This window comes from Tamandua tetradactyla, chromosome 17 (genome assembly GCF_023851605.1).
Source record: "Tamandua tetradactyla isolate mTamTet1 chromosome 17, mTamTet1.pri, whole genome shotgun sequence".
Lineage (NCBI taxonomy): Eukaryota > Metazoa > Chordata > Mammalia > Pilosa > Myrmecophagidae > Tamandua > Tamandua tetradactyla.
Genome location: NC_135343.1, coordinates 34,536,781 through 34,564,730, shown reverse-complemented (window position 1 = coordinate 34,564,730; position 27,950 = coordinate 34,536,781). Strand labels below are relative to the sequence as shown.

Here is a 27,950-nt window from a genome sequence, read left to right as displayed (position 1 = left end):
GTTCCTTTTATGCCCATAAGTTCAGCCATTTGTTTTTTCAAGCTTTTGAGTTCTTATTTATGCATCCAATGTCTTCTTTATATCCTTCATCTCTTTGCCACATCTGCCCTTTACTTGTTGATTTGATTTTTTTTTACTTGATTTAGCAAGTTTTTCAAAAATCTTCATTAGTTGTTTCAACTCCTGTATTTCATTTGAAGTGTTAGCTTGTTCCTTTGACTGGGCCATATCTTCATTTCTCCTAGTGTGACTTGTAATTTTTTGGTGTCTCAGCCCCTGATTTCTTTGATTAGTTTATTCTGGGGTGTTTTTTGTTTTGTTTTCACTATTTTACCTATGGTTTTCTTGTTGGTTGGCTTATTCTCTATCTGTTCTTTGGTGTTGGTTCAACTTATTCTATAACTCTAGCATAACTTCTATGTATCTGATCAGAAGTTTTCAGTTCTTGTTTTTCTGGTTCTTTTCCTGCCTAAATGGAGCCTTTTTTATTTAGGAAGGTCTCCCCAGATATGATTGATCCCAATCACATTTTCCCAGAAAATACAGACCCATGTCTCAGGAGGAGGGTGTAATCAGAATCAAGTTTCCCTGAGGATGAGACCCAGTAGACTGTCAGAGATTCCTGTGAGGCCTCTAGACTCTGTGCTTTTCCTATCCTTGTCACCCCACAGCTCTCCACCAGTGTGAAGAGGTATCATGCCTTTAATTCTAAGCATACCCTTTACCTGCCAGGAGTGTCGTTCAGACAGAGGCTGAGGTAGATGGTGCGTTTAGAGCTTAGTCCCTGGGATCTGAATTCTCTGATGGAGGGCCACCACTTTTCTTGGTGAAGATAAGGAATTATCTCCTTCACTTCATTTGTTACTTTGTCTCTCAGAACTATCTTAACTCCCCTCTTGCCTGGGTCAGGGCTGACAAATGAAAATGACTGAGGCTTTCTCTAATGAGCTACTTAGAATAGTTTTTAAAAAGAAAAAAAAAAAAAGAAATCCCTTTTCCTAGCCTGTCCCTAGGCTCCAAGTTTCATCTGCCAAGAACCAAAATTGGTAGCAAGCGATGTGTGCCCTTTCCTTTGGGTGCAGCCCTTTTCCAGTATTCTGAGCTCTCCTGACTCATTTTTTTTCTTTTATAAGCCCCACCTCTTCTTTGCCAGGAGAGACCTCAGGATCAGGATTTCTTTCCTGCTTGTTTTCAGTCAATTTGTGCTTGGAACTTGTATCAGCAGTCCAAATTTGTTCTTTAAACCACATTTGCATTTTGTCTGAGCTGCCCTCCCTTGCTCCCTGCAGAGACCGCTTATTTTTTCCCATGGGGAAGTGTCTTTAACTGAGCCTGCCATGCCAGTGGGGGAGGAATGACAGCCTCTGGAGATTTTACTTACAGTTCTGTGCTGTAATCTCAGCCCTTCTACCTGTTCCAGACTGCTATATGATGTATGTCCAGTCACAGATGTCCCCCAAACAGTTGTTCCAGACAGTTCCTGGCTATTTACTAGCTGTTCGAGAGGACTAACTAAATTCCACATCTCCCTACACCACTGTTTCGGTTTGCTAATGCTACCAGTATGCAGTAAACCAGAAATGGATTGAATTTTATAAAGGGGATTTATTAAGTTACAAGTCACAATCCTAAGGCCATGAAAATGTCTAAATTAAGGCACCAAAGAGTATGCCTTCACTCTAGAAAGGCCAATCACTTCCAAGATTTCTCTGTCACATGGGAAGGCACATGGCAATGTTTGTTGGCCCTTTGTTCCAGCATTTCATTGCTTTCAACTCCTCTCTGAGCTTCCGTGGGCCCTAATTTAGCTTCTCTGGGGCAAACTCTGGATTTCATCATTTAGCTTAGCTTCTTCGAATGTTTGTGTCTTGGTTTCATTTCTCTGTTCTCTATTTCAGTTTTCAAAGCATTTCCAAATATCTGCACCAGCTCTCTGTATTGTAACTCATCTCTTTCTCTATGAGCTCCTTTAAGGACTCGAGGAAATTACTTAAGACTCATTTTGGATGGGCAGGGACACATCTCCATCTAATCTAAAGGTCACATCCACAGATCCACATCTCTGTGGAAACAACCTAATCAAAAGATCACACCCTAAACAATAGGTCTGCCCCTACAAGACTGGATTAGGATTTAAAAGAACATAGATTTTCTGGGGTACATAACAATTGCAAAACAGCACAGCTGCCATCTTGCCCCATCCCTGATTCTCATTGTGGTTTTGATTTACATTTTCCTAATGCCTAAGGATATTTGAGCATATTTTCATGTGCTTATTTGCCATTTATATATCTATATATATTTCTAGTTTGCTAGCTACCAGAATGCAATATATCAGAAATGGAATGGCTCTTAAAAAGGAGAATTTAATAAGTTGCTAGTTTACAGTTCTAAGGCAGAGAAAATGTCTCAATTAAAGCAAGTGTATAGAAATGTCCAAGCTAAGGTATCCAGGGAAAGATACCTTGGTTCAAGAAGGCCGATGAAGTTCAGGGTCTCTCTCTCTCAAGTGAGAAGGCACATGGCAAACACAGTCAGTGTTTCTCTCTCAGCTGGAAGGGCACATGGCAAACACAGTCAAGTTTTCTCTCTCACCTGGAAAGATACATGGTGAACACAGCATCATCTGCTAGCTTTCTCTCCTGGCTTCCTGTTTCATGAAGCTCCCTGGGAGGCGTTTTCCTTCTTCATCTCCAAAGGTCACTGGCTGGTGGACTCTGCTTTGTGGTGTTACAGCATTCTCTGCTCTCTCTGAATCTCCCTCATTTTCCAAAATGTTTCCTCTTTTATAGGACTTCAGAAACTAATCAAGACCCACCCAAATGGGTGGAGGCACACCTCAACCTAATCCAGCTTAACAACTGCTCTTAATTAAATCACATCTCCAGGGAGATGATCTAATTAGTTTCAAACATACAATACTGAATAGGTATTAGAAGAAATGGCTGCCTTTACAAAATGAGATTAGGGTTAAAACCATGGTTTTTCTAGGGTACATACATCATTTCAAAACAGCACTATATATATATATATATATATATATATATATATATATATATATATATATATATATATATATATATATATATATATATATATCTTCTTTGATAAATGTCTATTCAAGTCTTGACCATTTTTAATTAAGTTGTTTATCTTTTTGTTATTGAGTTGTAGGGGCTCTTTATATATTCTGGATGTTATACCTTATCAGATATATGATTTTCAACTATTTTCTTCCATTCTCTAGGTTGTTTTTTCACTGTTTATTTCACTTTCTTGTTAATGTCCTTTGATGCGCTAAAGTTATTTATTTTTATGAAGTCCAACTTACCTATTTTTTTCTTTTGTTGCATATGGTTTTCCATTACATCTAAGAATCCATTGCCAAATACAAAGTCCTAAGTTTTCCCCCTATATTTTCTTCTAAGATGCACCATCTAATTAAGTAGCATTTTTGTCACTCAGTTGTTCAAGTCAGAAAACTGGGAGTTGTTCAACCTTGTTTCCTGCCTCTTTCTTATGGCCTATGTTCAGTCTATCAGCAAGTCCCATTGAAAATTCCTGCACAATACATCTTAGATCATACTACTTCTTTCCATTTTCACACTAGTCCAAATACAATCATCTCTCATTGATAAAAATAGTCTCCAACCTTTTATGACTGCACACACCGTGAAAAAAATAAATTGGAGCATGTACCACCAATGTTTATTATGTATGTATGCTATCCTGCTAACATATTATCTTTACTATAAGACATGCACAGATACTTTTAAAAGGATGATTGGAATATAACATTTTCTTAAAAGTATTTTAATGTAATAATCATACAAAAACTTTTGCTTCATGAGAGGAAGTTTATTGAATATGCTTCTTTATTTTTGAAAATGTCGGTTTGACACTTTGCGATAAAACAATTTGAAGGATTGCTTCTAAGTTGACTGTGTCTCAGTGATGGCCTTGAATGCCTGCCATGCTGAGAAAGATACCCCATGAGCCTCAATACTCTGTACTTCATATTTCACCTGGTGAAGTTTGTTAAGTATAGTGAATGTAAATCCTTATTTTAATAATGTTGATCATTTTTGAATCGTTTGGCTTACTCCAAAGTAAGACTTGATTATATTAGCATTGGTTTTACCTCCTAATATAGCTGATTTAGAGTTGTTTCCAAGTCCAGGAAAAACACTCTGGCATTTTCTTGTTCACTTTGTGTTTGCATTATTAATAGTATTATCCTCAGTCTGGGATTTCTTTGTATGGTTTTCTTTTAAAGCTGCTTTTCCATTTTATAAGGATTGGTCTTGTAAAGCTGATAATATAATCTGTGAAGCTACCTATCAGGGCACACACAACCTGAGATCATGGCCACAAGTTCAAAGTGAATGAAAGTGGAGGGTTTTGTTCCAGTGCGTGTTCAGCTGTCCAATGACTGGAGCATTTGAGCGCCTGGAAACAATCCAAGTATTAAATTTTGGTAAAGCATTATCTCTTTCTTAGATAAAATTACAAATTTTCTAGTAGTAGTTTCTTTATGCAGCAAATGGAGCCTCTTGCGTCCTTTCACCTCAGATGTGCATCCCACTTTGGAAATGAATGATCTTGGTTCTGTGGTTGTCTCCTGACTGTCCTCCCTGGTTTCTGTCATGCAATCAGCATGGCTAGAAGGAAGAGGGGTTCTAAGAACATGGTCACAGAGGCAAATAGGGCAGATAATGAAGGGCTACTGATTCTGAGTCAAGGAGTTCACACACATCAAACTTGCCGATAAACTTAGTTTACAGTGGGGCAAGGTAGAGGCAGGGTAAACTAGAACTTTCCAGCCACCACTGCTCCTGCGTTTGGGTGAGTCTTGGGGATCAGAGAGTATTCCTTTGGCCTTCACTGTCAGTCAGGGTCAGAGTGCTTTGTAATGTGACCTGGGCAGGTGAGTTAGTTTGTAAGCTTCCAGAATGTGATATACCGTAACTGGAATCGCTTTTAAAAAGGGGGGAGGGCGCCATGGTGGCTCAGCAGGCAAGACCTGGGTTTGATTCCCAGTGCCTGCCCATGCAAAAAATTAAAAAATAAAATGATAAAATGAAAAGGGGAATTTAAAAGTTACAATTTTACAGTTCTAAGGAAGTGAAAGTGTCCAAATTAAGGCACCAAAAAGAGGTTACCTTCTTCCAGGAAAGGCCAATAGGTCAGGAACACCTCGCTCAGCTCTGGAATGCCTCTGTCAGCTGGGAAGTCGCATGGCTGGCATCTCTTGGTCCCTTGCTCCTGGGCTCCATTGCTTTCAGTCTCTGTCCATGTGGGAAACACACTTAACTTCTCTGGGACTGGCTTTCATCTCTTGGCTTCCCTTGGCTCTCTCCAGGTTTTGGCTTGCTTACCATCTCATGATGATGTTTGCTGGGCTCCAAGCATTTCCAAACATCCAATTCTCTGTCTCTGAAGCAACTATTCTCCAAGCATCTACATCTGCTCTGTCGGCTCTGAGGCTTCTATCATTTCTGTCATTTTTGTCGTTTCTGGCTCTCTCCAAAATGTTTCCTCTTTCAAAGGACTCTAGTAAACTAATAAAGACCCCCTGGAGTGGGTGGAGTCATGGCTCCATCTAATCAAAAGGTCACACCCACAATTGGGCGCATCAATTCTCCAAGGAGATAATCTAATCCAAATATTCTACCCTACAGAATTGAATTAGGATTAAAAGAAATGGCTTCTCCCACAAGATTGGATCAGGAGTAAAGTATGGCTTTTCTGGGGCATATAATACTTTCAAACTGGCACAGCAGGGGAGTGCAAATATAAGGTAATAATGTGAAAAAATGTCTAAAGGAATAAGACTTCTTTGTATAGATAGCTGTGGAACTTCAGAAGAACTTGCATCTTTTGGTGGTGAAATGTGTTGGATTTCATGTTCTGTGAGAAAGTCTATGTGGAATGGAAGTCTCATAACCATCCAAGGGACCAGAGCTCACCCCTCCTCAATGGGTGAGGATGGAGGAAGCAAGAAAGGCCCGTGCTTATGTTTAGTTAAGAAATGTGGGTGAGGCCTCAATTTGAACAGGGTCAGATTCATGAGTAACACAACTCTCTCTAATTCAAGCAAATATGTATTTATTGATTAAAATAAGAAAGATTCACATAAGAAAGAGAAATAAAGTAAGTTACATCACCAAGCAGGAATTCACCAACACAGGAAGAAAGCTGGTGAATCCCAGAGACAGCATTTTTGGGGTCTGCCTGGGAAAGTCCTGAGCCAAGCATCCTCCTCTCAGATGAGATTCCAAAGTCTAACTGTTTGTGGGTGGTTTATATAGTATAACTATAGCTATGGTCCAATTATGTGACCAAGCCCAAGTGTTTCTCATGAGACTGCCTAGGTCTCAAAGGAAACTTCCTTGAATAAAAATATTTTTATGAAAGTGCATTCCCATCTCGGAGTGTAGCCAGCCTTCTGAGTCAGATCTGCATATTTTACTGTCCAAATACAATGTCACTAGATGTTTGTTTGGCTAATAACAGCTAAGCTGGTTTCTGTGGTGAGAACAACAGTCACACGATGGGTCAAGCTGTTCCTCTAAAAACAACTTTGTGTTTTCATTTCTGCCTGGCAGTAAATCTCACAGCAAGGCAAGCTCTTATATATATATATATGTGGTGTGTGTGCACATATACATATATATTTCATTCAGCCCTTGGATCTGATCTTGCTCTGGCTACACACTGTTATTATTTTTCTTAAAAATTGTGTAAAGAATATATTTCTTCATACATTAATAATCAATAGATTAGACAAAGTTGCCTTGAGCAGACAGTAAATAACATCTTACGATCAGATACCAAGCTGTTACAATGGTCAACATCAGCTGAGCAAAGCACGGTCAACATCAGCTGAGCAGAGCAAACTCCACAAATTTAGTTTCTTTCTTTTATATTTCATTTACCACTCCCCTTTCTGGAGTGTTACAAATCTTACAAAATTTGTAAGACACAAGAAAGAAAAAGATAGGAATTTCAGTATTTTTGGAGGGAGGATCAGTTTGTCCTAAAAGGAGGAGGCAGTGGTAGATGGGAGTAGAAAATAGAGAGAAGGTAAAGGGAATTTGGGGAAATAAGGGAGAGGAGTGTTAGCAAAGGAGGAACACTGCTTGTCCTTTGGGCAATATAAGAGAGCAGGACCCAGGGCCTGATTTCCTGTACTGTGCTTGTTTTGATTTGCTAAAGCTGATGGAATGCAATATTCCAGAAATGGGTTGGCTTTTTCAAAGGAGATGTATTAAGTTAGACATTTACAGTTCTAAAGCCATAAAAATGTCCAAATTATGGCATCAACAAGAAGATACTTTCTTGGAGGAAATATTGCTGATATCCAGGGTTTCTCTGTCACATAGGAAGGCACATAGCGAAGTCTGCCCATCCCTTTTTCCTGGATTCTGGTTTCAATGGCTCTTTCTGTCCTCCTGAGGCTTTTCTCTGGATTTCAACTCTCAGCTGCTCTCTTGACTCTCTCCCCAGGTTCTGGCTCTTTCAGTTCTGCGGGTCCTTGCTTAGCATCTCCCAGGGTATTTCTATCACCAACCATTTGTGCTTTTTCCAAAACGTCTCCCTCTTAAAGGACTCCAGTAAGTGGATTAAAACCCACCTTGAATGGGCAGGGTCACATCTCCATGGAAACAACCTAATCAAGAGGTCCCATCCAATAGGCCAACCACTACAAAATTGGGTTAAAAAAATATGGCTTTTCTGGGCTACATAGCAGATTCAAACCAGAACACTGCTCCATTCTGCTGAAAAATGAAAACTTTTTAAACCTCCCCAGGGGCTTTGTGTGTATGCTTTGTCCATTAAGCAGATAATCTGTAGATAACTTGCCAAAATTCTTCCATTAAGCCTAATTCAGTTATTTTCTTTAAAATAGTAACTTCGTAGAATTTTCAGGACAACATGGGACCCAGAGACCAATCAAAGGATTATACAGTTGCTCTATCTTCTTTGCACCCCAAATTTTTACATAATGTTCAGATGTTGCCACCTGGTTCCAGCTCTATGCCTGTAAGATCTTTTCCATCTTCAAGTATATGAACAGATGTAGTCCTGGTTCCCCCTCCCAACCCTCCAACCCAACCTTACCACAGGTACAACTTTTTCCCTCAAACACTTTGTTTCAGAGTGGAGAGATTTCTGTATGTGCTCTCATGAGGAAGAACAATTGGCCATGGGGTTAGTAATCAACTCATCCCCTCCCTGGAGGCAGTTCAGTAGGCAGATTCTTTTCTGCTCTCTAGGCACATCATGAAACAGCATGCAGGCAGGGCTTTTAGACAACATTTTTCCGTGTAACTTTGTAATTTTATAGAATCTCTCTGAGAAAGGTCCTCCCAGATCCTGGCATGACTGAAGCCACAATTCAATAGCCACATTTGTATCCCTAGAGAGAGGAAAAACCTCGATTGTATAGAAGGTGCAAGGACTTCAAGCTTCTATAGAATTGACCCAGGTTTGCCCCTCACTATCCAGAATCATCTGACAAGGCATAGCTTCTCCTCATAGACCAGTCAGCATCAAGGAATAGCTATCCACCCCTAAGCAGGGAACTGCTGCTCCCCACTCAGAGTGGCCAGGGACAAGATCTAAAGCTCAGAAGATGGAGGAAACTGCTGGGTTACATGGGAGACTTAGATGGGTAATATTTCTCTTAAGCTTCTTGAATCTAAGTGGGAATGAAAGAAGGGAAGAGATACAGAATATAATTGTGATGACAGTTGTCTAACTATTATGGTGTTACAAAACATTTCAACTCATGTTACACTAAATATTCCAGTGACACAAATGATTATTCTCTCAGCTATTAGTATTATTTTTAAAACTTTGTATGCTGTATGTCAGGGTCACATTTCATTTTTTTTTTCCATGTGAGTATCCCATTATTGCAGCACCATTTGTTGAATTTTTGTTTGTCTGTTTTTTGTTTGTTTGTTTTGCTTGCTTGTTTTTTGGGAAGGGCATGGACCAAGAATTAAGCCCGGGTCTCCCGTGCAGCAGGTGAGAATTCCACCACGGAACTAATTAATTCTTAAAGAATGGTATTTATCCATATATTTGGAAGTAATATTACAATTGACTAGAAGAATCCAAATTTTCCAAAGATGAGTGAGAGGGATGGGAGATGGGGAGGAGAGGAGGGAACGGGGAAAAAGAAGAGAAGAAAATTGAAGTAAAGCACCACCTTTGGTGAAGACATTCTGTATTTCAGGGTAGGCAAAAAAAAAAAAAAAAAAAAAAAAGCAGCCAAAAGATCTGACACAACTTTGTAATAAAGGAATAAAGAGTCCAAAAGGACAAACTCAAGAATCTAGCAACTTGGAGAAAAAGCAATTAACAAGGCTCTAAATCTCAAACATTGGGTATCATAATTCAAATTAATTCCTAAAAGAAACTAAATATGTTCCCAAATATTTGTGCTACTTCATTACATCTTCTAACAGAAGCTGTTTGTTTAGACGTAAAACCAACAGAGGTTTCTATTTGGTAGTCCACATCCAGTCTAAAGCTGTACTTTACTCATGGGTATGTTGACAATCCAGCCATCCTGAACTGCCGCCCAGTTGTCACCCTGCACCCAGCATTTCTGTGGATGCTTGTTGTTCCCCCAAACTGGCCTCCCCTTTCCCCCCAGATAGAGTCTGAGAGATATCTGTATTTTCTGTCCTGTCATTTCCTCTAGGAAACTTTCTGGACTCCTGACCTTACCTGGCTGATGGCAGCCCTGACTGTCGAGCAACACCCACACACTTCTAGCTCAGGACTTCTCATTGTTCAATTGTAATTGCTTGTGATGTTGAATCCCTGAAGGCAAGACTATAAAGTATGAAATGTTTTACATGAGGCTTTTAGTTCTGCTATTTCAATCAGCCAGCCAGCCAGCCAACAGATACAAAATAATAACACCCCACAATATATACTCATTTGTTCAGTCAACAAAAACTTTATCTAAGTACTGAGGATACATCCACAAACAAAAAAAGACAGAGTCCTAACTTTCATGGAATTTACATTGTAGTGGGAGGAGACAAGTAGTATAAATATATGGAGCCAATGATTAGGAGGAAAAGTAAAGCAAGTAAGGAGATAAAGAGTGACTGGGGGAGAGTTTACCTAGTTAGAGTCAGGGAAGGCCTCTCTGATAAGGGCACTTTTGAGCAAAAGTATAAAGGAAGTTAGGGCCATAGGCAAGCAAATCCCTGCAGAAGAATGTCTCAGGTAGAAGGACCAGTAAATATAACGGCCCTGAGGTGAGTTGGATTTTTTTTCTCAATTCTATTCTACCGGTCTATATGTCTATCCTTATGCTAGTACCACACTGGTGTTTCTTTTGCTTTTGTTTTCTTCTTTTAAAAAACGTATTGTGGAAATATATATAACATGAAGTTTGCCATTTTAACTATTTTTATGTGTACAGTTCAGTGGCATTAATTACATTTACTGTGTGTGCAGCCATCACTATTGTCCAAAACATTTTCATCACCCCAAACAGAAACATCATACCCATTAAGCAATATGTCCCTATTTCTTCCTTCCTCCTGTGTCTGGTAACCTCTAATCTACTTTCTGTCACTATGAATTTGCTTATTTTAAATATTTCAAATAAATGGAATTATACAATATTCACTCTTTTGTATCTGGACTATTTCACTTAGCATAATGTTTTCAAGGTTCATCCATGTTGTAGCATGTGTCAGAATTTCATTCCTTTTTTATGGCTGAATAATATTTCATTGTATGAATATAACATATTTTGTTTATCCATTCATCTGTTGATGGACACTTGGAATATTCCCACCTTTTGACTATTATGAATAATGCTGCTATGAACATTGGTATACAAGTATCTGTTTGAGTTCCTGCTTGCAATTCCTTGGGGGTATAAACTTAGGAGTGGAATTGTTGGGTCATATGATAATTCTATGTTTAACTTTTTGAGGAACTGCCAAGCTGCTTTCCATAGCAATTGCACCAATTTACATTACCATCAGCAATGTACGAAGGGTTCTGATTTCTCCACATCCTCACCAGCAACTGTTATTTTCTATTTTTGTTGCTCTTGTTGTTTTTAGTAATAGTCATCCTAGTGGGTGTGGGTGGCATTTTTTATTGTGGTTTTGATTTGTATTTTCCTAATGACTAATGATGTTGAACATCTTTTCATGTGCTTATTGGACATTTGAGTATCTTTCTGGAGAAATATTTATTCAAGTTTTATGCCCATTTTTAAGTTGGATTATTTGTCTTTTTGCTGTTGAGTTGTAGTTCTTTATATTTTCAGGATGTGGCAACTATTTTCTCCCATTATTTAGGTTTTTTCATTTTCATAATAATGTCCTCTGATATGCAAAAGTTTTTTAACTTTCATAAAGTCCAATTTACTTTTTCTTTTGTTTCTTTTGCTTTTTGTCTTATACAGAAAAATCCATTTCTTAATACAAAGTTTTATTCCTATGTGTTCTTCTAAAAGTTTTATGGTTTTTAGATCTTATATTTTGGGCACTGATATATTTAGTGTTAATTTTTGTATATGATGTGAGTAGTTTGATTTTTGAAGAACTACAAGGAAATCAGTGAGGCCATAGCAGTGAGAGATACAACAGGAAAATAGCAGGGGCCAAATACCAGGGAGACTTGTAGGCCATGGTAAAGATTTTGTATTTTATTCTGAATGAGATACAGAGCTCTTAGAGGGTTGAAAACAGGAGAAGGACTTATGTTTTAAACAGCCACTCCAGCTGGTGCACTTGGAGACCAGTGAAGAGGCTGTTGCAACAATCTAATTGAGAAATGATATTGGCTTGGACCAGAGGTTAGTACTGGAGGAGATCATGATAAAATGGTCAGATTAGATACATATGTCAAAAGTAATGCTGAAAGGATTTGAATGTGGGCTGTAAGAGAAATTGATAAGTCCAAGGATGAAGTTTCTAACTTGAGTAACTGCTGGATGGAGTTGCCACTTGCTGAGTTGGGGATGATTTGGGAAGGAATTGGATTATGAGTTAGAAGCTATGGATGCCTTGTCTCACATCCCCTTGGTCCAACTCTAAATTTACTTACAGCCAGGGTGGAGAGTTCCCTGATATACTGACAGCTTCTACCTCAAGCTCAACACATCCTCTACTTTCTTGCCTGGAGCTTTCTCCATTGCCAGGGGAACTTGTTCAGTCCAGCTACAGAGCAATCCAGAACAGGGACTTAAATCCCCTAAGAGAAGCCCTCAACAGTGAGATACAAGAACTAGAATTGTTGGATAATTAACCCAGCTTCTTTCTCCCTCAGCAGAACAATTCTGAGATCCATTCTACAAGATTCCTCAGAGGGTCTCCAACAAGATTGAGCTTCAATTGCCCACAGAAGTCATTTACTCTTTAATGTACCCTTTATTAGCTTTTTTTCCTTCTCTTTATTAATTCTCCTACATCCTCACTTGTGTCTCCAGAGATACCTTTTTGTATAAGTTAGCTTTTGCTGCATAACACACCACTTCAAAACTTAGTGGCTTAAAACAACAACCATTGTATGTTCCAGCAATTTAGGCTGACTCTGCTGGGAAAATCTTCTGCTGGTCTTGCCTGGGTTCACTCATTGCTGCGGTTGTCTGGCAGCCTGACTGGGCCTCACCCCATATCAGTGATAGTTGCTTGCTGTCAGCTCGTGTGTTTAGGGGGCTTCAGAAGGGATGACTCACTTTCTCTCCATGCCGTTTCATCCTCCAGGAGGCTAACCTGGAATTGTCAGCCTGGCAGTCTCAGGTAGTATTCCAAGGGGGCAAAAGTGAAAGCTGCAAGGCTTTATAAGACCTGGGGTCAGAAGTCCCACAGTCTTACATTTTTTGCCAAATCAAGTCACAAGGCCAGACCAAATTCAAAGGGCAAAGAAACAAATTCTACCTCTTGATGGGAGGAATATCGAAGTCATATTGAAAGGGGTAGGAATACAGGAATGGGAAGAATTCTTGAGGCCAGCTTTGCAATCTACCAAATTAACTATTGACCTCAGTCCTTATCTCAGGGCCTGCTTTTGGAGGAATCCAAACTAAGCTGGGGGTATTGGTGGGAATCAAAGCTCTGCTTTGGACATGTTAAGTTTGAGATACTTACTAGAGAAATCCAAGTTGAGATTTTACATTGGCAGTTGGATATATGAGTCTAGAATTCAGAACAAAGGTCTGGGCTATAGATACTTGATGTGGAGGTCAATGGAATATGCACAGTATTTAAAGTCATGGACTTGGATAAGAGCATCTAGGGAACTTATATAGATGAGAAGAGGTGGAAGACTGAGCCCTGGGCCACTCCAGTGTTGAGAGGTCTGGAAGAGGAGGAGGAGCCAGCAAGGACTCTGAGAAGGAGCAGCCAGCAAGGCCCTGGAGAAGTAGTGGTGTCTTGAAGGCCAAGGAAAGAGAGTTTCCAGGAAGAGTGATAAACTGTGACAGGGAAGAACATTCTATATACTTTCCATGTAAAGTGACATACGGACATTGCTTCATACATGTCATTTTATATTCACCTGTTTTTTTCATTAACCCACTTATAAATTTTCTTCTATAACTCAAAGGTGGAAGTAAGTAAAACATTTATTTTGGGAAGGCTTATAAACATGGAGGGAATTGAGAAGGAAGGTAAAGGAAAGCAACGCCCTAAGATTCAGCACAGTAATGATTTTAATTGGTCTCCTCAGTCCTATGAACATTTTCATGATTTTTATACAGTTTAGACCTGGATACAGGAGTTACCACAGGTCTTAGCAATGAACAAAGAGGATTAAGCCTTTAAAAAATTCATATTTTAAAAAAAGGTGGATATTATATTGCTCGTTCATAATTAGCTGTGATCAGGTATTACCAATTCACCCCACCACGAACATACAAATCATAACCATATTCTGCTGTGCTATCTGCTTCTTGTTTTACTTTACCCAGTGAGGTTTGGTCCCCCATGCCCACCCCAAATGTAACTACTTAACTTTTCCCCTCCAAATCTTCCCGAACTTATTCTTGTCAAGAATTCTATAATACAACAATGCCATAATTTCTAACAGTGCATTCTATGCCTAAAAGAAAGGAAAAGAACCTGCCTTAAAACCTGGATTTTGCCCAATTTGCCTGCAGATTTAAGAAACTTTAAATATGTTTACAGTTAATAAGTGAAATTCCATAATACCACTCCTGCAAAGACAAGACAATTCCCCACTTTCAGTGGTGGCCAGAGGGCAGGTGGCCCTCACTGCCCCATTCCTTCATCCAGCTCCCTAGGATAACCCCCGATTTAATACTTGCACTCAAATCCCAGTTTCAGGGTCTACTTTTGGCTGAGTCCAAATCAGAACAGTGTCCTTCTGAATACCTGGAGTGCAGCAGTCGGTCTGAGGCCCTGAGGAAGCTACCCTTTTTATGGCCATGTGCCCCCCCACTTTGCTGCAGCCTTCTGTGGGATCGCCCCACACAGCCCCCAGAGGCATGTGAGTTTGCAATCCTGCACACATAAGATAGAGACAAGAGGAGTTTTCACATTTTCAAACAGAGAAGAGACATGAAATAAAGGGGCATATTTTGCACTTTCAAAACCATAGTACAATTTATACATGTAAGTGAAAAAACCAAATATATACTTAAACAGGAAAAAAAATACCTCTTTTCATAAAGATCGCCTATTCTATACATTTGATTTTTTGTTTCTTTTTCTGCTTCATTTTCTCAAGTTAGGATTTCAAGATTTACATTTCAAGAACTAACTTGGTTTGCTTAATTTTTGTCCTCTGAGCTTTTGTTACCACATTAGCTTGATTGAGTGCTTTCCCGAGGACAAACATTTGATGCTTCAACTTCAATTAGCAAGCTCCCCTGGAAGACAGAACACACTACCATCATTTCTAAATTCATTCTACAATTTTACGAAATTTTATTTCCACAAAATAATGTGAAAAATCATCTTAGATAATTTAGGCAGCAATTTCATCCGACAAATGTGAGATTTGATTCTTTCAAATAAAAAGACATGGAAAGCAAAATTGCTTTCATATGAAAAATGATAGCTTATACATGATCTAAACTTTAAAAAATCAATTTCTCATAAAATCTTCTTTCTCTAAATTTACTTCTAAATAAGGAAGGTTAATTTGTGTGAAAATTAAAAGCTGAGAATTGCCACTAAAAAGTCAAGTAATCCTTTATGTAACATTAAGTCATGGTTAATTATCCATTCCCTAGGTATTTAAAATGAACATTATACAATGATGGTAACAGAATAATGGGGGCAACTGCAATCACTGCCACAATTGAAAGCTGCTCATTGAATGGTAATGCTAGAATCTCAAGCTGAGATGATAAAATACTGGGAGTTTTTAAATAGAACTCCAAATGCATTTATTCAAGTAGTGATGGCTCCTGCAAAATAATGTTTCTAAATATGTTTTGAGCCACCATGGATCAAACATTTAAAACTATTCTTTTGGATTGAAATTGATTTCTGAACATGTGCTATATTCTTTTGATGAATATTTGTGCCAAATATTTCTTCTCTGAGAACAGGTTAATTTAAAAAAATCAAAACTGACAAAAGTAGTATAACAAGACCAGAGAATAAGGTAGCTTATTAGACCAGGTGGTACTGGTTTAGCGAAAAAGCTCAGCAGTGAAATAATGAGACTGCTCTTCTTACATTGCTCATAAAATACCTCTGAGGTGAGTCTGTAAGTGGCTCCCTGAAAGTGTTTCAGGCAATAGAGGCAACATCCCTGGCAGCTCGATGAGGGCAGGGGCTATGACCATTTTTCCAATTATTATACCCTAGCATAGATCTTGGAGCATACAAGATGCTCAGTAAACATTGGCTGAATGAATAAATGCATAAATTAACAATGGGACTAATTTTAAATACTTGATACTTGTTTGAATGCATATATTTGAAATGATTATTTAAAACAAAGTTTTTCATATTTTGCAAATATGACAATAACCGATGGTTTACATGAAACACCCCAAGCTATTCAACTTACTTTTATTTCTTTTGACATAATACCACCCATTGAATATATTCCATTTTGCAAAATAAAAAAGCACTTTTACAGAGATTATTTCAAATAGATAAAGCAGAGACAATATCATCCCTGCTTTACAGATTAAAACACTGGGATGCTGGACAGTTAAGTAATTTGTTCAACATTAGTAATATTGGATAGTATAACAGAACTATCAGAATAATAACAGAAATTCTAATTTATACTATCTAATGGCCATTCCTGACCAAATCCCTGGGAAGAGGGATGGTATTCCCATGGTGCTGGGGACAGAGTCGGCTTCTTCTAAGACCCAGGGGCTGTGGGAGGCAGGAGGATGCCTGAGTAGGATTGTGGTGCTACTAGGAAAGAGGAAGGTGGGGATGGCCCCCAGGTAGGCAATGTGTCCCCTGCAGTCAACAACTGATGACTGGAAGAACGGTATCCAACCTGACTTTTTAAAAATCACATGCAGTGTTTCCCTTTCAAGGGAACGTGTTACAGTAAACAATTCAATTTTAGAGAAAGTTTTTAGAGCTTAATAAATTTTTTGTTTTGTTTTGTTTTGTTTTTGTTTTTTCTGCATGGGCAGGCACTGGAAATCGAACCTGGGTCTCTGGCATGGTAGGCAAGAACTCAGCCTGCTGAGCCACCATGGCCCGCCCTAGAGATTAATAAATGTTACTCAGAAACTATATTGGCAGTTTTATTCTGACTGAAATTTAAATTTGATGTATGTTTCTTACATGTTTTAATTTAGCTTAATACATTTCACAAATGAAGAGTTGCTGGTTGTGGGGGAAATGCTAGTTATAGAAGTTTTTGTTTTACTTTTAAATTTAAAATTATATTCCTAGAGTCCTTCTTTTAGCATTATACTAAATCCCTTATTAACATTATTTAAGAGAGTATGCAAAATGTATCCTGGTAATTTTGAACTGGTAATATTTAATATTTTCCAGCAGAGAAGATTTAATGTTTCTTGTGAGCTTCTGCCCCAAGTCCTCCTAAGAAATTCCAGAATTCAATAAATATCAAGTTTCTAACTACCATCCTTAAGATACTTATTATGCCAGTGTGACAGACACTGAAGGTTGCTTTCCTAATAGCCATTCTTCCTATCATCCTTACAGAATCCAATTTTATTCCGGGCATATCAGGCTAAAATATTGCCCTCTCATCTCCTCTCCCAGTTAGGGGTACCAGAAAACATGATTCTGGCCAATTCACAACTCTATAAAGAGTGGCTGGCAGGGGCTTCTAGAAAGTTTTCTGATTTCCATAAAAAGGGACAGATTTAGCAGGTACATGCCCATTGCCCCTGGCTCTTCTTCCTGCTTGACTCCCAGACATGATGCCTGATGGCAGAGGAAACATTTTGCCACCGCGAAGATGAAGGCAACATCTTAAGGAAGGTGGACCAGGGAACTGGGAGGAAACTGGCTCCCTGATGACTTCTTTGTGCAGCTGCAACAGCCTAAACTGCCAACCTTTCAACTCTTATCATGTGAAAAAAAATATCCTGTTTGGTAAAGTGATTGCCTTTGGGTTTCTATTTATATGCAACCAGATGCAATGCTGACTGATAGAATCAGAATTTTCATTTCTGTGCATTCTTTAAAACTCCAATAAGACATTTCTGTAATGATACTCAACCCGTGTGAATTGGTAAACTGGGGGCATAGCATGGAAGTTGTGTTGTTTAACATGCAATTTTCCCCAACACATTAATATTTTCAAGGCATGTGTGAAGAGTTTAAGGGAAAAAATCCTGATCCTACAGAAATGCCATCCCTAAGTGCAAGTTGTGGCAATTTAATGGGTTCAAGAATCACCAATCTTTGTGAAAACCTTGTGTCTGATGCTCCTTTTATCTACAGTATGGACAGATGAGTACAACATATGGATTAAAAATAAATAAATAATAGGGGGAACAAACACTAAAATTAAATATATATATATTGGGTAGATGGAAATACTACTGGTCAATGAGAGGGAGGGGTAAGGGGTATGATTATGTGTGAGTTTTTATTTTTTAATTTCTTTTTCTGGAGTGATGCAAATGTTCTAAAATATGATCATGGTGATGAATATACAACTATGTGATGACATTGTGAGCCACTGCTTGCTCACCATGTATGGAATGTTTGTATGTTAAGAATGTATGTGCTTGTATGTTGTTTAATCAATAAAAATTTTTAAAAATCACCAACCTTTCCCTAATGTTATTTGCCAAAAGGTAACTGAGATGCAACTGAAGAAGTTGCACATACATTTCTCCCTGTGTGGAAATACAGAATTTAGTTTCATAAGACTTTTTTCCCATGAAACTGTCTGTAATTCCCTCTCATATCAGCATCTCAAAGGAGGCAGTACAAGCCCTGGGGTTTGATGCTGGTACAAAATGCAAATGAAGATTGAATGTGCTAATATTTTTGTCAGAATTATTAGTTTTTGTTAGTGCTCTGTTGATATTATACGGAATTTGAGTGATTTGTTTCAGTCCTATTTTTCTTCTAAGTCCAGGGGCTTTAGGGTATGATTTTGCAAAATTCAATTTTGCACATATACATTGTAGAATAAATATTTGAGTCTTAGAAACAGATATTAATCCTAGCCATTAGTGTCCTGGGTAGAGCAAAAAGTTGTTTAATTAGAACTTTTTTATAAACACTGAATAATGGAAATAGTACTAAAACATGAATGGTTCTACAGAAGTATCTCGTGCATGTTAGTGTTCTCCATGTAAAAGAAGCTATTTTCACACCTCTACAAGTAACCATATGCTCTGTTTACTAAGCATTCTAGAAACAAGTATTTTTTTAGCAAGAATCTTCTAGTATCTGACTACCTAACAGTCTCTAAACAAAGTGACCAAACTGTGCAAACTTAAATGTGTCATAACACAACATAACTCATTTTAAGGGCAATACACTGACAGTCTTTTAAGTCCCATTCGACCCCTACTAGAAAAGATGACCTAAACCCACCATCAATCCATAAAACCAATGAACATACTATGAAATTAGGGCCCGGGGAAGAAAAGGGTCAGGATAAAGGGAAAGGTAGATATGTGAAACCTCTCTTTTTCTTTTAACAGCTAGAGTTCAGAAAATTTACAATTACTTATAAATTCTTTGTAGAGAAAATACATAACTTTCCCCCTCCTATTTCAGGCAATTTCTAACCAAAAAGGGCCCTTATGATTTGGTCCCTGCCCTGCCTACTTCTGTTCTAATTTCCCACAGGTCCAACCCCTACCTCCAACACACACCACACATCGCACTTCAAAGCCACACTGACTGTTTGCTGTTCTTCCTGTTCCTCCAGTACACAAAGCACTTTCCCATTTCAGGCCTTTTGCACTTGTTTTTCCCTCGGCCTGGGACAAACCTCAGATAGTCAGCAGACTTGTTCTCTCTCACCTCATTCAGGTCTCTGATGAAATATCGCCTTCTCAAAGAAGTTTTTCCTAACTCCCATATCTTAAAGGGCACCAAACCACACTCCCAGTTTCTTACTGTTGACTCTGCATTTCCCACACAGCATTTATCATTACTAGGTTTTATGTAATACTATTTTTTTGCTTATTTGTGGTCTCTTATTCACTACAGGGATGTCATCTGTCTTGTATACTGCATCCCTAGGGCCTAGAACAGCGACATATTCATTAAAAAATATTTACTTATCATCTACTATGTGCCAAGTATTGCTCTCTCTAGGTACTCTATATATAGTAGTGAACGAAACAGAAAAATTTCTGCCCTATATTTTACATGGAACCTATATGTTAGTGGTACATAGTAGATGTTCAATAATTATTTGTTAAAGACTTTTCAGCATTATAACTAACCCAAATCCACTAAAATAAACATTTTGCTTCAAGAGCTCATTATAATGTGTGTTAGTCAGGGTTCTCTAGAAAAACAGAACCAATAGGACAACTGTAAATATGAGATTTATAAAGGTGTGTCCAACCATGGGATTAGAAGAGTCCAAAATCCGTACGGCAGGCTGTGAAGCTGGTGGCTCTGATGAAGGGTCTCGACGAATTCCACAGGAGAGGCTCGCTGGCGGGAAAATTCTCTCTTCTTCCTTAAAAGCCTTCATGGTTGGATTATCTTGTTGAGGGGGGGGCATGCCTTAGTTGATCACAGATGTAATCAGCCACAGATGCAATTAACTGGCTGATGATTTAATATACCAGCCTTCCAGTTTATCAACCAGCCACAAAATATTCCTGCAGCAACAGTCAGGTCAGTTCTTGCCTGACTAGATAACTGGCCATCATCACTTGGCCAAGTTGACACCAGAACCTAACCATCACATAATGATTGTTAACATCTAGTTGTATTTGTTTCCTATGACTGCTATAATACATTACCACAGTCTGGGTGTGTTAAAACAACAGAAACATATTCTCTTCCAGTTCTAGAGGCCAGAAGTCCAAAATTAGTATCACTGGCTCAAAATCAAGGTGTCACTGGGGCCACACTCACTCCACAGGTTCTAGGGGAAAATCTGTTCTTTGCCCTTCCAGCTTCTGGTGGCTGCCTGCATTCCTTGGTTTATGGTCACATCACTCCAATCTCTGCTTCCATTTTCACAGTTTCTTCTTCTCTGTACATGTCAAATCTCCCTCTTTCTCCCTCTTACAAGGATACATGTGATTGCATTTAGAGACCATCTGCTAATCCAGGAAACTCTTCTATCTCGAGATCCTTAACTTGATTGTGTCTGCAAATAAAATAATATTTACAGGTTCCAGGGATTAGAACCTGATATAGTGCTTTTGTAGCCAGAGGGAAGTTCCTATAAGGAAGATACCAGGAGGCAGTTTTTATTTTTCACTTTTAACTTTTCCCTTTTTGGAAAACGTGTTCTAGAAAACTAAGAAATGCCATGACTGTTTTCCTATATAAGAAGACTGATCTTTTCTAAAGAAGCAGTGTAATAGTATTCGTGACTCATTCATAAAAATGTTTGATTGTCCTCCAGCAAGAAACTCCCACAAAATTAAGTTAATCAGCAATGGAGGTGTTAAAACAGTACTTGAGAACAAACTGTTTTATGTCTTGTACCAGTAGATCCCATCATGCTTTGCAGACAGGATATAAAATCTCAAGCATTCACAACTTAGAGTCATTATCCCCACATTATAAAACAAGGCCTTAGTGTCCTTGCCAAATGCCAGTGAACACATAGTGTCTGGCTTTATGGGTACAGTTAGATGCCCAGCAGCCTTTGCTGTGTTTGGAAGCCTCTAGAATAGAGGGACACACAGGCACCATTAACAATAATGTCATTTGGGTACTATAGAAAGCCTTTTAAAATTTTGTCTGGAGGCCAAGAATTTAAATGTGCCCTGCTTTTTGCCCTCTTTACAAAATGTTGGCTACAATTTTATTCAAATAAAGTATTTTCACAACTTCTTTAGTGGGAAAGAATATTGTGGATTATTTAAATACGGCCAAAATTAATCAGTGTGTAAAGCCAAACTTATTTTTCATAACACTATTTTAGTCTATTGCAAAACGCATTCTCAACTAATATATGCTATTAAGAAAGTCAGGTCTAAAACGAAAAAGATTTCAATGATTCTTATGAATCTTTTATTTTACTTATAATGGATTTGAGAGAACATTGTTATTTTATCTCTCACATTAGTATTTTTTTTAAATAAAATTGTAAGAATAAATTGTGAATTTCTTCATTGGAAAACCTAGTTTTAAAGAAAGACCGTGATTCTGATTTAGTCTATAAAACTAGTTTCATTGATTTCTCTAAGTGGTAATTAAAAATTCTTAAAACATATAATTTTATTTATTGATGCAATATTTATTTTTTGAACACCTATTATGTGCCAGGTATGGTACTAGGTGCTGGGGACACAAAAGTAAACAACACCCAGCCCCTGCTCTCAGGAAGCTTGCAGTCAAAAGGGGAATGGAGACAAGAATACAGGCTCTCACAGATAGTGTTAAAGGCTCACTGCTAGGACATCTGAAAAGAAGCTAAGGAAGCAAAGGCCCAGAGAATGAGTAGAAGTCAGTCAGTTGCTCAAGCGAAGACACTGCAGTAGTGTGTGAAGGATAGTGCTTAAGAAATGGAGAGGGGTTCATATTGCAAAGACCAATAATGACAAAGCAAAGGATTAAAAGAAGAGACTGGGGGGCGGGCCGCGGTGGCTCAGCGGGCAGAGTGCCTGCCTGCCATGCCGGAGGACCTCGGTTCGATTCCCGGCCCCAGCCCATGTAAAAAACAAACAAAATACAATAAAACAAGAAAATGTTTAAAGATGTTTCCCTTCCATCCTTCTTTCCTTCCCTTCCTCCCTCTCTCTTTAAAAAAAAAAAAAAAAGAAGAGGCTGGGCCAGCTCCTGAATGGCCTCATAAGCACATTAAAGAGACTGTACTCTAAAAAAGACTGAAGGATTTTTAAGCAGAGCACTAACATGCTTAGGTCTGCATTTTATAATGATCATTCTAGTTGCAGTATGGGAAAGTTTTGGAGGTTGGGGTGAGAGCAGTCCAGATGAAAGACTGTAGTTAGCTAGAGCTCAGTAGGAAAGGAAAGAAGCTGATAGATTTGAAAAACAATTTTCCTTTAGCAATATTCTTGAAAGAAACAATACAATTAAATATCTTATGGAGTCATGAAACATTTGTGGTGAACAAATTTACAGATTGCCTGCTTATCAGTCCAATATTATATCTACAGAGTACAGGCTTGAAAATAGTTTTCTCTTATCCTTTTACATAAGATCATATAACATTATCCTAAGTAAGTAAACCTAACTAGTTCACAAAATTATCAAATAATATCAAAGTTACTCTAAACCAACAGCAGTAGGTATTGAAGCAGCAATAAATTCAATATTGGTACTTCTCTTGGCTCTCAGAATCAGGAGGTGAATTTACCTGCTCATATTTCTCCAGCTCATCATGTTACCTCCCCGCCTCCCTCGGCATAAAAGGATGGCTGCAGGTCACAAGATGCATCACTGGAATGGAAAGGGAACCCCCCACACACCATTCCTCTGCTTTCACTTGGGGCAATACGGAGGAATGGGTATGGAAGGGTATGATTTCCATGGCTGAGAAGAGGAAACACAGGTCTAAGGCGATGGCAAGTGTGCAGCTGCACTTCTTCTTTACTCCAGCAGGTGGCAGTGAGTAAGTGACAGGATGCTAAAGAGAACTACTCATAGTCAAAGCTACAAGGGCAAGAATGTTTAAAACTCTTAATTAAATGAAAACTTTTAGAACATTTTCCTTTTGTTAAAGCTGGCTTCCATAAAATGGAAGACTTTCAAAAGTCCTAGACATTGCAAATAATAACAGAAACAGACAACTTAAAATTGTAATTAAAATTGAACCCTATATTTTATGGCTTCTCATATTAAAGGATGATGCTACTGACAGTGCCAGTGGTGAAACAGATAGGATAGTCTGACAGTGAACCCAGGAGATCATTCTGGATTGCCTGGACAATGAACCAGCTATTTCCAGGGGTTTCCATATTTATTGCTAAATTCAGCTTCTTATGATACCTGGGACTTTCTCTCTCCCACCAGGAGGGGCTACAACTTCCCATGGACACCCAAGGAGTCCAAATACTTTAAAGGCAGCTGGCTTTCTCAGATAACCCTTGACAGTTGTCATCTAAACCCAGATAGTCCGATACCAAGTAGTCTGAGTGGAACATCCTGACAAGGATGTTCACAACTACGGTTTTGACGGAGAGCAAAAGGGGAGCAGATGTCACTTTCTTGAAATGCACATTTGTGACATGTCCAACAGAGCACCCTGACCCCACCACTTTGAGGCCCTATACTTTGTCTTGCATACACTTGGCCTATAAATTTCCCTGTCAAGACTGCTGCTTCATCTATAATATGTAAAGTTGTGGAATTTGCCTAGAACCCTATTGCAGGACAAAATATTCTTTGAGTTGCTGTCCAGAAGATGAGTACTCTGTGCCTTTTATGGTATCACCACTGTGATCTCTCTGGGGAACAACAATATACATATGTTAAGACAGCAATCCTTCTACTTTAAGAAGGCAAATACACCTATGATCTGTTTTCTAGTGGAATGTCTTCAAAGCTCTTAAAAAGCAGTGTAAAGGGGAAGAACAGGGTGGCTCACCAGGCAGAGTTCTCACTTACCATACTGAGATTCTCGATGCCCGCCCCCCCCCCCAAAAAAAATAGGTAGTGTGAGGATGTTGGTATGACATTTAAGAAATCTATAATTTTCATTTCTCTGTTCTTATCTATGACATTATCAGCTTAATTTATTTGTAAAATTTACCCTGACATTTTCTACCCCTGTTGAATAGGAAAAGTGTAGGTTTACAGAACCCCACTTTTTCTGTAGATTTGATGGAGACATTGAGACTGAGGTCAAATGCAGGAGAATAAGTCCTCTGCTGGGAAATCCATTTTTAGTTTTCCATGCTTCAAAATAAAGGAATAAAAGACCTTATCAACCATACAACAACAACAAAGTGTCATGATTTCACAGCTCCTTCTAACAGGTTTTTGTGTAAGCAAAACCTTAAATCTGATGTACCCAATTTATGAATGGATAATGAAGAGAAAACAGCTCTCTACGGTTAAATTATGAAAATCCCCACTGCATCAACATACGTAATTATTCCCTTAAATGTGACTAAAATACCAGGTTTGTGAGTAACCTTGAGGAATCAATATTTTTAGTCAAACCCTGTGACTTCACCAGCTGAAGATCTCCTTACGTTTTCAAATATATAATTTTTTTCATTTTCTAAAAATCACCATACTAAAAGTTCAATTAATCACTTTTTCAGTGCAAGAACATAGGCTTTCAGATTGAGCAATTATGGAAAACTTCAAAGTATTTCCCAAATTGGATAAGTACTATCCCGGTACTTTAAAAAAATGATCATATTCTCACAAGCAGTGTGGACAACCAAAGCTATAGGCTGAGCCCCCAGTCTTGGGGTTTGTTCACATGAAACTTAACCCCACAGGGGATAGGTCAAGCCTACTTAAAATTAAGCCTAAGAGTCACCCCCAAGAGAACCTCTTTTGTTGCTCAGATGTGGCCTCTCTCTCCAGCCAACACAGCAAGCAGACTCACCATCCTCCCCCTGTCTACGTGGGACATGACTACCAGGGGTGTGGATCTTCCTGGCAGTGTGGGACAGAAATCCCAGAATGAGCTGAGATTCAGCATCAAGGGATTGAGAAAAACTCTAGAATGAGCTGAGACCCAGCATCAAGGGATTGAGGAAACCTTCTGAACCAAAAGGGGGAAGAGTGAAATGAGACAAAGTGTCAATGGCTGAGAGATTCCAAACAGAGTCCAGAGGTTATCCTGGAGATTATTCTTATGCATTAAGTAGATATCACCTTGTTATCCAAGAGGAAATGGAGAGGCTGGAGGGAACTACCTGAAAATGTAGAGCTGTGTTCCAGTAGCCATGTTTCTTGATGATGATTGTATAATGATACAGCTTTCACAATGTGACTGCGTGATTGTGAAAACCTTGTGTCTGATGCGCCTTTTATCTACCTTGTCAACAGATGAGAGAAACATATGGAATAAAAATAAATAATAGGGGGAACAACAAAAAAAAAGATCATGCCATCTAATACCTAAAATAAAACAAGCCTATGCATTTTAGTAATGATTTTAAGGAGCAAAGTAACAGCTATTATTTGCATTTACCAAGGGAATGATTTTCTTTTATTTATTAACTTATTTGACTTACAAATGGAATATTTGTTTTTTAACTTGTTTTTTTCCCATTTAATTAATCTTGGACATCTTTCTATCTCATTTTTTTTAAAAGACTATGGAGTATCTCATGCATATTATTATGCTAACAGGTTCCCTACTTATAGATAATTGCACTGTTTTCAATCTTTTGTTATTAGGAACAATGCTGCAGTAAATGTACCTTTGTGCCCCTGAATGATTTTTTTGTGTGTACGATCAATTGCTAAAGAGTTAAACACTATAAATGTTTAGATTTTAAGAGATATTGCCAAATAGTCCCCCCAGAAATTTGAACCACTTCATATTCTTGTATAAATACTATGTCAAGGTAATGTAATGGAGAAATTAGGATTTAAGTGATGATTATTGTTGCTGAATCACTATTTAGATATTTGTTTTTGCTTTCTGGTTTATTGGAGTAGGCAGAGAGAAACACCTGAAATCTATGAATTGTAATCCAATTCTTGATCTCTGATAATGATTGTTTAGCCTTTAGCTTGCACTCTTATGATTGTAAAAACCTTGTGACTGACTCTCACTTGTACTCATTTTGTTGAGTTTTTCAACTTTGGAGTTTCGTAATCACCAAAGACAGCCCCTGAGGTTTATTAATGAAGGGTCTTGGGTCAGCCCAGAACTAACCCACCCCAAGTCCAAAAGTTATCTTGATAACCGAGATTGGATCTAACCGAAATGGGCTCACCTAACATGTGCAGTAGCTTAGACTTTAACCTATAAGTCACCTATACCTCATTATAGTACTAAAAATCATGCCTATCATCATAGTAAGGCCTCCATTTTCTTATATATGTTCTGTGACTAAGCATGTAATCAATCTGCGCATGCTCAACTATTAAATCGCCGCTAATTACATCATCTGGGACCAGTATGCTCATTATCCTAAAATATGCTCATCTTTTAATACTATAACACTATCAGAATTACTGCAATTCGAGGGGACAGAGTTTTGGGCTAATAGGCCATCTGCTCTCCTGCCTCACACGTAGCAATAACCTTTTCTCTCTCTGAAACCCTGGTGTCTCAGGAATTGGTCACTGGAGCACATCAGACAGAAAATCCACCACCTTTATCTAGTAACAGTAAGGCAGTGATTTTCAGACTTTTGTTACTTGGGAATCCTTCCTTTAAAATAAATCTCCAGGGCAATGCAACGGTGGTGCAATGGCAGAATTCTTACCTGCCATGCTGGAGATCTGGGTTCGATTTCCAGAGCCTGCCCATGCCAAAAAAAAACTTCAGAATCCAAAATGAAAAATCAGAAAAGGAGTTCCATTTTGGTAGAAGTAGACACAGGGGTGGGAAGCCTGAAGCTCTGCCCTCTTGGCCCTTCTCTTACCACTGCCATGTATCCATGGGCTTCCTGGAGCACAACAATATAGGCCAATTAGATCCCTAATTACTCCTCAATTTCACACATAATCTTCAGTAATTTAGCCCCAGTACTTTCTACATGTTCTCTCTCTGGTTTGTTTTCCTTTACAACGAGCATCTGGTTGAGGTTAAGTTCTGTTTCTTTTAGACAGACAAGGGATTTTCATCTTTGTCGTAATTGTAGCAAGTGTAGGAAATCTAAATTTGCTTCACAGGTATAAATACTTTCGTTTTTCTGTTTCCTTTCATGTTAATAAGATAGGGGGACAAAACATAATAAAATGGTCAAATATTTGTTAAAATGAATTCATCAACAAAGGTGGTAAACTGAAACTCTTGTCTGTGTCACCATAATAGCACAAAACACAAATTCATTAGCTAATACATAAATGAATGAAATGAAATTGAATGAAAGGCGGGTTGAACTGTGAATGTATAATATACAGAAGGGTCAGTGGTAAAAAATTAAAGAGCCATATATATATGATTGCAATAAGTAGCTCTGTCCTATGGTTAAAAAGATGGTTTTCCCATTCCAGCCAATCCTAAAGAATACCCAGGGCAATATGTAAGATTCTACGAGGTTCCGTGTACTAGGGTAACTTTACAGAAACTTACAACCTCCAGATGGGTCCCTGGACCAAATAAGTCCTGAAACCTAGAGGGCCCAGCCTTTCTAGAACATCAGCTAGATACATCTCCCTATCCCATATTATTGACAGCTCCTTCTAACATGAAAAAGCTGGAACGGC

General features: G+C 38.4%; 1 protein-coding gene across 1 annotated transcript in view; it reads left to right on the top strand.

Moving 5' to 3' along the window:
- Nucleotides 1-9,919, top strand: part of FAM161A (FAM161 centrosomal protein A) — a 69,758-nt gene extending 59,839 nt beyond the window's left edge. Inside the window, exon 6 of the mRNA XM_077134334.1 lies at nucleotides 9,719-9,919. Coding sequence (XP_076990449.1) covers nucleotides 9,719-9,820 — 102 coding nt within the window. The 3' untranslated portion in view covers nucleotides 9,821-9,919. The remainder of the gene's footprint in view (nucleotides 1-9,718) is intronic.
- The last annotated feature ends 18,031 nt before the right edge of the window (nucleotides 9,920-27,950 follow it).